General features: G+C 37.9%; 1 protein-coding gene across 1 annotated transcript in view; it reads right to left on the reverse strand.

Moving 5' to 3' along the window:
* LOC137273038 (glutamate receptor 3-like) overlaps positions 1-10,921 on the reverse strand; it is a 45,543-nt gene extending 34,622 nt beyond the window's left edge. The window contains exon 1 of the mRNA XM_067805478.1: positions 10,837-10,921. Within this exon, the coding sequence (XP_067661579.1) occupies positions 10,837-10,921 (85 nt within the window). The remainder of the gene's footprint in view (positions 1-10,836) is intronic.
* Between the last annotated feature and the right edge of the window lie 481 nt (positions 10,922-11,402).

Below are 11,402 nucleotides of genomic sequence, written 5' to 3' on the forward strand. Positions count from 1 at the left end.
AGAGTCATTAACGTTTCGAACCACACACACAGAGAGATGTGTGTGAGATTATATATATTTTATTACATATAACTAAAGGAGTCTGAAAAAGACATGATTTCTAGGTGTTATCATTGTTTGACTTCACTGTAATACATGAAGGCGTGTCCATTCCTCTTCAGTACTGCATTTAAATCCAAAGATATGTATATTACTGAGTCCAACAAGTGTTCCAGCAAATCTCACTCTCAGCGATTAACCATAATCATTAATAATCCTTAACATAATCCTTAACATAATCCTTAATAATCCTTCATAATCCTTAATACCATCAATGAAGGGCTTTCATAATATTCACATAATGTATTTGAGACTAGTCGAATCTCAGAAACGGAGTTCAGTTCTGTCGAAACATTGGATTGTTCAACGTTTTTTACCACTACCTTCCGTGACAAAGGTAAGGAAAATACTACGATGCATTTGTGCACATTTGCAAACATTTGTAAACAAGGAAATACCGCATTTGTATCTTTGACGGTTGAGGACAATTTCTCACAAATGAAAGCAATATGCTGGACTTCCCCACTGACAATATCTTTGAAAGATTTTAGGGTGAAACATAGAGAAAACAAGTTGACATCCCCATGGTCACATATATTCTTCCCTTCCTTGCGGATCTATTTCCCTATATATATGAATTGGCACCAACAGTACAAAGTAATTTGTCCCACAAGTTTAACTTATCCTTCGGGTATATCGATGTTGTCATATCGTTTAACATCCATTAAATTGCCGCTGATTTAGCTCCCTCAATTTGAATTTAAGAAGACAAGTAAGAGAGTCCACATTGATTCACATGTAAATTTATGTGATTCATATTCACTTTTATGCATACAAATTGTGGAGTGACAAAAACTCCCCACAAGGTTCTGTGGCAAATTGGATGATTTCAGCTTTCCAATAGCCAACTTTCCTTTCATCTTGAGCAATATCTTAACAGTTCTAGTGTGTTGTGTTTAATTTCACAACCTTTTAGGTACATTTGACATTTAAAAGAACGCCATACAACGCTTGCACAGAAACTCTAAAATAAAGGAACAACATTCGAGACCTTAGTAAGACTTCAAAAATGTTGCATCGTAGACATGTCAAACTTTGATGCTATCCCTCTCGATGCTTTTTTTTCTATGAACAATCACCTTTGCATGCATTCAAGAAGGCTAACACAATTAAGGCTGCAGAGGCTCGGTTTTTAGAGAACACCTTGTATCATCACTATTTGATCATGATTCATGAACATGTATCTCATGCTGTCAATCACTGGATTGTCTGGTCCCGACTCGATTGTGTACAGACCGTGCCGGGCAGCTGTAATACTGCTGAATGTGACAGCAAACAAACACATTTCCGACAGATGTGGAAAGGGCTTTGTAATTTCTGTTTGTATATAAACACTCGTGGAGACATTTAAAGGACCACTAAACTCAATTTTTTGGTACTCTTTTTATCACTGTATATGAAAGACTTCTGGTTAGTCATAAACGAAACACCATTTTCTTTTAAAAAAAACTTGTGGTTAATTAATACCAAGCGCTTAAAAGTTGCTAAAAAGCCGTCTGCTTCTCTCTCGCCCGCAAACGAAACCGCAGACAGGTTACGTAACTCTGTCACCAGAGCCCTACAGTGACGTCACAAAAGGAACGGTTTCCAGTTAAATGTATAGAAAATGTGTAGGAAGCTCGTCATTTTGCTGATTTCTCGACGTCACCCAAGACATGCTGAATTGTTGTGGTGCCGTCAATTGTTCCTTGGGGTCGGGTGATGGTGTCACTACCCACAGATTTCCACCAGACTCCGTAGTTTGTGCTTAAATTGGTTGTTAGTGTGTGCGAAGTGAGCTTTGTGGAACCCTGTGGTATATACTAAATCGGATGGTTCGAACCCTACCACGCTTCCAGGATAGAAAATGGAGTTTCATCGAGTTTATAAAATCAAAACTGCTTACTACACATTACTGACCAAAAGGATTTTGCATGGATAAAACGCTTTCTTCCTCGGAAACGAGGTTGTGGTCGAAGTGAGTATCGTAAGTAATATTATATTGACCCCTTATATTGACCGATTCCAAGAGTGAAATTGTTATGTTATAAGCAATGTTAGGTAAACTCCTAATGTCCATCAAGAAAATACATATTTTACTACCAGTAGAAAGTAATTGTCCTTTTGTAAGTTGGTGATTTAAATAGCATTCATCCCAAGACCGGGCGCCGCCATTTTTGAAAATCCTGAAGTCAAATCCATTTGAATTAATGAGATTATGTATGGTTTGTTCTCATCAAGTTAGAAAATCGAAACTACATAAATATGTATTTGAATCATTACCAAAAGGAGATTGCATGACACAACCTGTGACATAACCTAAGCGAGGTCGGGGTCGAAGTGAAAATACTGCACGATAAATTTCTTCACTTGCTAAATTTACTTGGTTTGTAACATTCTCTCACCTGTATGTAGACACATGTCAATATACGTCTTCATACTTGGTCTCATAATCCTAATTACTTTATAACCATGTATTTTGAAACTTAATAAAAAGAAACGATCTGCGAAAACAATGGTTCTGTTGAAAGTTACGACAACGCGTTAAAAACAAAAATGCAAATATTAAAATTAAAGCAATGTCAGGCTATTACCTTCTTCGAGGAATGTATCTATCAATATCCCAAAAAACAAGTGATATATAATTCATCTGCAGATTTCCCAAGTGATGTGTCTTTTAACAGTCGAATATACGAAAACGTGATTATCGTTTCCTGTTTTTCACATTGCTGTATAGTTTCATTGGTTACCCAAGATACCCAACTAACTGCATAATGTGTGTCATTCTTTTTAAAAAGTTATTTAGTTAGCCAGTAATGAGCAATCAATCAATGTATTGGCGGTATAACCTTTGAAAGAAGGGCGTTGTTTTACATAGACACAGACACGACATAGTGTATTCAGTATAGATTAGTAAATGTACATATATAAACACTACCTTTTGACAAATCCCCCATTTAAATCCCCATAAAACTAATTAATCAATCAGCGTGTTATCGGTTAATCCTTTGATCGATCCAGACAAAAGAAATGCCAAATGGGGGCCTTTGTCGGGTAATCTAAGTGGCGTTACCACTAATTATACAAGATATAAATTCATTAACTGTGCATCAAGTGAATGATGACAAATAATGTGTAGGTTTATACCAACAGATACGGATTACAACCGAGTGATTTTGACAGAATCGTCTATGAAAACAAGGGTTGTAACTCGAAAACTAGGCAAATCAGGAGACAAAACTAAATGATACTAGATTGTGAGAACTTATACCTTTCATTTTTCTCATCAGCTTTCGCGATTTCAGGTTTGTACAAACCTGTAAACGAAATAGTTCAACCCCTGAAATGTAGATGAATACTGCACAGACCCTCATTTCTACACCCACTTTTACGTCACGGAGACGCGCCATTCTGATTGGTTGAAATTTCGTTTGCGGCTGAGAATTTTGCACTGTTGACAAAAAGGTCGATTTAAGGTAATTACAGATCGAAATGAGCATTTTTAATGACGGGGTTTCATTTATAACGATGTCAGCAAGTGATTTGGAGTTTGAACCCTATTAGAGTATATGTGACCTTTAAGTGTACATCAATCACAGCATCTGTTGAAACCTCTCATTCAGTCATAGTTGCATGTGTATACCTCGTTATTTAGGCAGATACATACCTGACTACCATCCAAGAACTATTAAATCCTCGTCCTCCGAGCTAATTACACTCATAGGAATCGTCGTGTGGCTTACTTGTTGAACTTTAATAAACGAAATTCAAAGAATGAAAGCATCCGATTCAAACTAGCATTTAAAACATGAGATATAGCCACGGCCACCATCAAGAAGCTTCATTTAGAGCCACCTATATTACCTTCATACACTGAACGCGATAAAGGGCTGGCTGCGACGTTCTGTCATTAAAACATTCGAATGCCATTCTCTGGTTTCGATTCCATATATTAATACCATGTGGGAAAATGTTCACATTTCAATAATCATGAAAAATATCACGTAAACACGCATTGTATAATCCCCATCCTATCATGAACAAATGTTCACGAATCAGTATGAACCAGTGATGGTTTGTGCTGTGATATGAATTAAGCCGTTTCACGTGTCTCGTATTATTCTGATTTCGGTTGGTAAATGAGAGGAATGAAATTGGATATTTGACCGTTATTTAAACTATAACGGATCATTAATCATTGACTTTCATTCAATCGAAGCACAAGTTTCAATTCCTGCTGAAACAGATCAGCAACAAGCCCATAACTAGACGTATGATCTTCAAATTACACACTGAAGGTGTATAGTATAATGTGGTAAGAGATACATTGCAGCTAATACTCGCTTGTCAGGCAGTAACAGAGTCCGTACCATTACAATTAGTAACCTGGCTTTGTAGGTAAATACAAAACAGTTCATAGAAAAACATCTGTGCAAGGTATTTGTGTGACCTGATACCTCATGTCATATCTGTACCACATTTACTGAGCCTAACTGTTCTTTAGAGTATCTTTCAAAATGCACATATGTCATAATACCTTGTATCTCTTTTCCCAAATCACGGACTGCTGGAACATTAGAGATTTGTCGTTTTTGCCATATGCAGGTAGAGAATGACGTGCTAGTGTGGATGAACCAGCATGTGGATTAACCACAAACTCCATCTTGGTCAGATAAATATGACCTAAATTACTCGACCAATCTACTCGCCTCAAGGGGTGAGGTTGGGGATGAATGAAGACCCATCAAGAAGGAAACTTTGCAAACAAAACCATTTATAAGATTACCACGTAACGCTTAGGACTTGTTCTAACTGGGCATTTCCATGGGCATGTTCTGGATTCCAAACGTGAGATCATCATATTCAAGTCACATGATGACCAACAGTTTACAGAAGACCTATCTGTTTTGGCTTCCAAACGTGAGATCATCATATTCAAGTCACATGACGACCAACAGTTTACAGAAGACCTACCTGTTTTGGCTTCCAAACGTGAAATCTTCATATTCAAGTCACATGACGACCGACAGTTTACAGAAGACCTATCTGTTTTGGCTTCCAAACGTGAGATCATCATATTCACGTCACATGACGACCGACAGTTTACAGAAGACCTATCTGTTTTGGCTTCCAAACGTGAGATCATCATATTCAAGTCACATGACGACCGACAGTTTACAGAAGACCTATCTGTTTTGGCTTCCAAACATGAAATCTTCATATTCAAGTCACATGACGACAGACAGCTTACAGAAGACCTATCTGTTCTGGCTTCCAAACGTGAAATCTTCATATTCAAGTCACACGACGACCGACAGTTTACAAAAGATAATGGGGTCCTGAAGATACGGAATCTTTTCAAAGGTATTCAAAGGTACTCCATCACTACCATAGGTTACTGGAGACCTATCTGTGACTGCATGCCACTCGGACTTGGCATCACGACAGAACACACAGGTACAAACGTGATGTGTAAAGTTTGTGACATGAACTATTGATACGTTGGTAGTATTCAGTTGCGAGATGGTATTTTGTGACGGTACCTTGCAATGGCATGTGAGTTGGACCGTGCTGTGTAGATGTCAGATGTAGAACCAAGGCAGAGAAGTTAACAAATTGTGTTTCCCCGAGACTATACAGTATTACTTACTGTTTGGGTACGTGCGAAGGGACATGTTTTCTGTAACCATCAAATGTATTCCGCCATTGCTTTTATTCACATTGGTTCGTGTATCACACTCGATTAGTGGTACAGCTGTAGCAGTGGCTTACATTACATGTTAGTGTATGACACCTGGTGTCTTCTCTTCGTGGCATGGCCTTTTGAGCTGAACTACTGTGATATGATTCGTTCGATCCTTTTTTCAGGTGACGACTTGACTTGCCTTGGCATGAGTTTATGCTGGCAGTCAATGTTTGGGAAAGGGACGCTTACATATGGCATTATTACGATTTGACTTTGATGCACATCCTTGTGACATGCTCGGAGTTTGCTCACTGGACTTTCCTGTGGTTATGGATATGGTGGCTTAGTCGCTTATTATTAATCTGAAAAACACAGCAGCGGTTAAACAGAATCAGGTGAACAGTTATTGCCAGCCTGGATCTGCAGTTGAACTAGTTGGATTATCTGACGTCGATACAAGCACAGCCTGTGTACCATGGAGAGAAGCCCGTTGCCAATGTAAACACGCCGTATGAAACAACGCATCTTTAAGAAGGAAAGCTTTCAGAATATTTCTTCCGGGACTAGTGTTGAGTCTGTACAGCTATTGCAGTAACTGCTTTCATTGTTTCTGAGCGGTTATTACCGTATCCAAACATGACACATGTGAAACCACCAATTCACTTTTAAACTCTGGAGAAACCTCAGAAAAAGCAACTTTACAAAAACAATTACTTTGTTTCCCTAGAGTCACAAGCTCCTATTGATTATATATGAAATAATAATTCCTATTGAGAGAATATCTATACATGAAACTACATTTTAAAACTAAATTGAAATACCATGAAGGTTTGACAATTAGCCTATTTAGGAGGTGGTACCTGGAGGCAGATCCTCTTATCAAGGTCAAATCGCTCGTAACGAAGCACACCAGACTTCTGGATTCAAGTCTGAATAATTCATTGTCGAATGGACCCCTAAGAAGATTATACAGTCCCAAGAGCGTGTGTTTTCAAAACACCATCTCACCAGATATGTCCCGAACTATCGTAAGTGGTGAAGAGGAAAATTTCTTTTATCGTGTACTCCAGTTTTTCACACCGTGGTTGTTAAAGACAAAGCTCTCGCCTTGGTTCACGCCTTTTGACTAAGTTTAATGACTGTGTGAGTCAGCCCTGGTTGTATTCAAACTGCGGAGTGACTAGTTTTGTAAACGTGTGGGCTCACCATTTGGTTCTGGTTTGGTTCTGAATAATTATAGGATAGACCGAATTCGTTTGATGTAGATTTTTAAAGTTGCGAGGGAGGCTTCTTTTTCATTCGTTTCGGCTTACTAAACAGCCAGCCATAATATCCATAGAAGCATAAAGTCGGATGGAGGAACATTATAACTCTCACGTCGTAACTGACAAGGCAGACTTAAAGTACACACGATGTTCAGACTATGCACGCTGCACTGGAGTAACGACCCATATTAGAATTGGTATAGCTACGTAATACTGTGTTAAATTACAGGATGAATTATGGAAACGAGTTTTGCACACAGTGGATTATTCATATGTTCAAATAATCAGATTATCAATCATTTGAACATTTGTTTGCGTGACCAGGTTTCAACATTCAAGTCTTAGTAATTTGTAAGAATCATGTTGCATACATTAGTACCAAACATCACGTGAAAGATCGAGTAGGATTCGCTCACGTTAACGCCTGCTATCAGCCTACGGCTGCTTTTGCATTTTTGAAGGTATAGACATATTTCCTATATCATTATGTCACTAGTGATTCATAATCATACTGTTGATATCGTATAATCGACTTTACTTTTCCGATTGTCATGCTATTGTGGAAAAGATTTACTAACTTTCCTTTGCATATATACTAAGCTTTTGTGCTGGCCTTGCTGACACTTTCGTTGTAAATGAAATTGTCAGCTCAGCGAAAGACTTGTTGTTTTTCAGGTGTAATAGAAAGACACATAAGAGCTGTCACACACGAAATGGATCCAGTCTAGGTTTTACGTAACTTATCTACCTGCTTTTTCATGGACGTGATTCACAGGTTCAGAGGTGATCTTGTATCTGTATTGTTTCATAACGCTGTCATCTTTATGTAATACATCATTTAAGAAGCATGTACATATTCGAATACGTTGCAGTCAAAACAGGACTGAGAGTATGAACAACGAGTACAATGTCACACAATCAACAAAGTAACAGAATCTAAATGGACATCCAATTTTTCTGAGATATACGTCAAGTAGTACTGAAAGCACATAATGTTTTGAAACGGGTCCTACACAGAGCTTTGTTATGTATATATGCGTGTCCGTGTATGACTGTTTAAAATGTTAAATCCATGGTGCTAGTCCAGTCACGACCGTTGCACTCATAATATGTATTTTTCTCTAAACAAAAGGTCACAGACTGGTTCTGTCGCGTGTTGGACTACAACACATCTGATACCTAAGTGAAATGTACACCACAAGAATTAAACCCGAGTCATTTGATTGAAAGGGTGGCATATTGCCCATTCGGCTACCTCATCTCATCATGAAAAAATTATCCCAAAGTGAGTACCTAGTAATTTGCATGGACCTGAGAAACTGGTTGAATATGCCTTTCCAAATGCTGTGCTTGCAAATATAGACGTCGATATTTCAGTACCGGCGTGAGACTGATCGAGAGGATATCGATGTATTCACCACCATATTTGTATATAAATAGAACAGAGTTAAACCCACGAGACGCCCTGTCATTAATGTGCATAAGTTGTTGCTTAATGTTCTCCTGTGTCAATACCGTGAATATTGTCTCTAGTATGGACAAAGGGGCGCTGTTTACCCGTGAGGTTAAGGTCGCCATGTAGGGGACCCAATGTCATCTTGCACTGAAGGGAAATGTATAGAACATTGAAGGTCAATACGTGGTCTTGACTATCTTCAGAAACAAATTCTGTTTGGCATCAATGCAACATAGATATGACAATCACATGAATGAACCACTGACAATAAGTGATGATACTGGGTGTTTCCAAAAAGGCGAAGTATGTGATTCAGTACCGGTATTTCCACCATTCGCAGGAGTTGCCTAAAACCTGAAGTGAAACCTATTTTATGCTCCTTCTGATATTGCTCCAATACCTCTTAATCTGTAACTTTACACACTCACTCACTCACTCACTAGAAATCATCTCACAATCATTTCACAATCAGTTCACATAAACACGCACGGACAATAAAGTAGAAGTAGAGTCTACGACATGAATGAATGTTTGTTATCTTAGTGACACTGGTGGTATGGCCTCAGCTGGGAAACAGTATCTTCATCATGTTGTCTATTTATAACACAGAGTACCTACACGTGACCTATATTGCATGTATTGAATGGGAATGAAATACATGTTTCTATGTCACGTGTTTAGGTTTACTGACTTGGTCTTGCGTGTATGCAGCATATTCTAACAATTGATTCCCTTATGTGAAAATAACTAATGTCCAAGACGAAGGAGACATGAGACATCGGAGACACGGGCAATGCGGCTAGAAAATGTGTCTTGTGATTATGGTCTGGTTGTGGTCGGTTAAAGTCACATCAACATGGCAACAATGTCATTAAGTATTTACAGACATGATTTACACCCAGATGCCGTCTTCCACGACAAATACATTCCAGATCAGATCATTCACTACTAATAGCAAAAGTAAATAATAGGGAAAATTCAATATGACAATGACGCCATTAATCATTCATAGACATTATTGTAGCCAACAGGATTCCCACAATAAAAATTACACCCATATTGGATAATTCAGCACTAATAGAAAAATAAATATTGAAGAAAATCCAATATATCAATGATACCATCAATTATACACAAATTCCATCACGAATGACACACTCCGCTGAGTGGATAATCAAATATGTCAGAACTGATACCATAAACTAGGGTTGAAATGCATGGCGTAAACAATAAAGCAATACAGCTATTAATAAAGCAGCGTCATGACAAGACACTATCAGATTCCATTTGAATCTAGAGAGTCTGTATCCACAGTGAATGTTAACATGTTGACATGCAACAGATAGTCTGTAGATAACAATAATCAGGCAATACATTTTGTAAATAATCCTGACAAAGGTAGACCGATTTATATGCATCATACAATAAATGATAAAGTCTCTAAATACGTACATTAAATAAATAATCTCTATATAAAGCTGATTATGGAGATATCGAATTTCCGTGTTAATGTTGACGGAGGTAATTTAAATGATGCGTGTCAGGCCCTGAATGTTAAGCTATATACAATATTCAGTAAACAGTCTTTAGACAAACTTAATATTGACACACAATATACATTTCTCGTTAATAATGACGAAGGAAATATGATTCGTGTTTATCATACTCTGAACGTTAAGCTTTGCACAATAATCAGTACACAATCTCGAGTTTAACATAATATTGACATATCATATTATCTCCGTTAATCCTGACAAAGGAAATATGATTCCTATTTATCATACACTAAATTGTTAAGATCTCTAAAATATTCAACATATGACCTCCATATTAACTTAACATTGACACAACATTAATGTTCCCAGCTCATACCGGTGAAGGAAATCTAATTTCAGTGTATCATACATTGAATGTTATCCTTAAAACTTTCTTATACACCTATATTTTGCATACATAAATTGATCATACACAGCATTTTTACAGTTACTGAAGAAGGCAAAGAAACAAGGCTGTATTTAGAATTCGTGTTAACTTGCACATAATGTGATGCCTCTATTTACAACCGATAGGAACATCATTCATATCCAGATCAGATATCCATGGAAAGCATTGTAAGGTACACGACGCTCGTATAAACCATAACTTGATGGCGTAAAACAATTGAAGAGTGTGTAATAAATAAACATCAGAAAATATTCAGTCTCGATTATCCGCTGGCACAGGAAGGCAAACATTAGATACAATATCGTGAATGAATCACTGAAAATGTGCCATGACACCAGGTGTTCGCCGACAGAACAAGCGTGTTCTTTTCTACTAAGAACTAAGAACTGAAATCACTGTGTACTTACCAATGGGTACTTTTTGTGATGAATTTTGGCCCTTGGGGATAATACCACATATGAAGATGAGTACGAATATCCACACATGCACCATCGAGATAGCTTGGATGAAGGAAGTAATTGGATATTTGTAGAACTTGTACAAAGCTGCCCAAAATGCTGCCAGTCCTGTCTAGATTATGTCAGTTTCCAAGTTCATTGAGCAGAACTCGCCGGTGATGGGACGCCGATTGGGCGAGAGGAGCCAGCGGTTCCAAGTCAAACAGCAGAAAATTGTGTGCAAATATTAACATTGTGGCATTCTGGACTGAGCCACCTAATCAGTCCTGCACACGTTTAGCCAGGTCCCCAATACGGTACTGATTGTCTCGTACGGTTGGCAGTGACACCACTGTCGTAAGCGTGATATATAATGAAATAAACACACAGCAGATAAATTACATTTTGTCAAGAGAAGGAAATCATCCGAAATCAGGAAATGTTCCGAAGTATGCCCATGTGACATATATTCATAAATGATTAAACAAACGCAAGCACGTTGGAGTTTGGCTGGCAGAGGATGCTCTGCGTCCGAG

The sequence above is a fragment of the Haliotis asinina genome, chromosome 2 (genome assembly GCF_037392515.1).
Source record: "Haliotis asinina isolate JCU_RB_2024 chromosome 2, JCU_Hal_asi_v2, whole genome shotgun sequence".
Lineage (NCBI taxonomy): Eukaryota > Metazoa > Mollusca > Gastropoda > Lepetellida > Haliotidae > Haliotis > Haliotis asinina.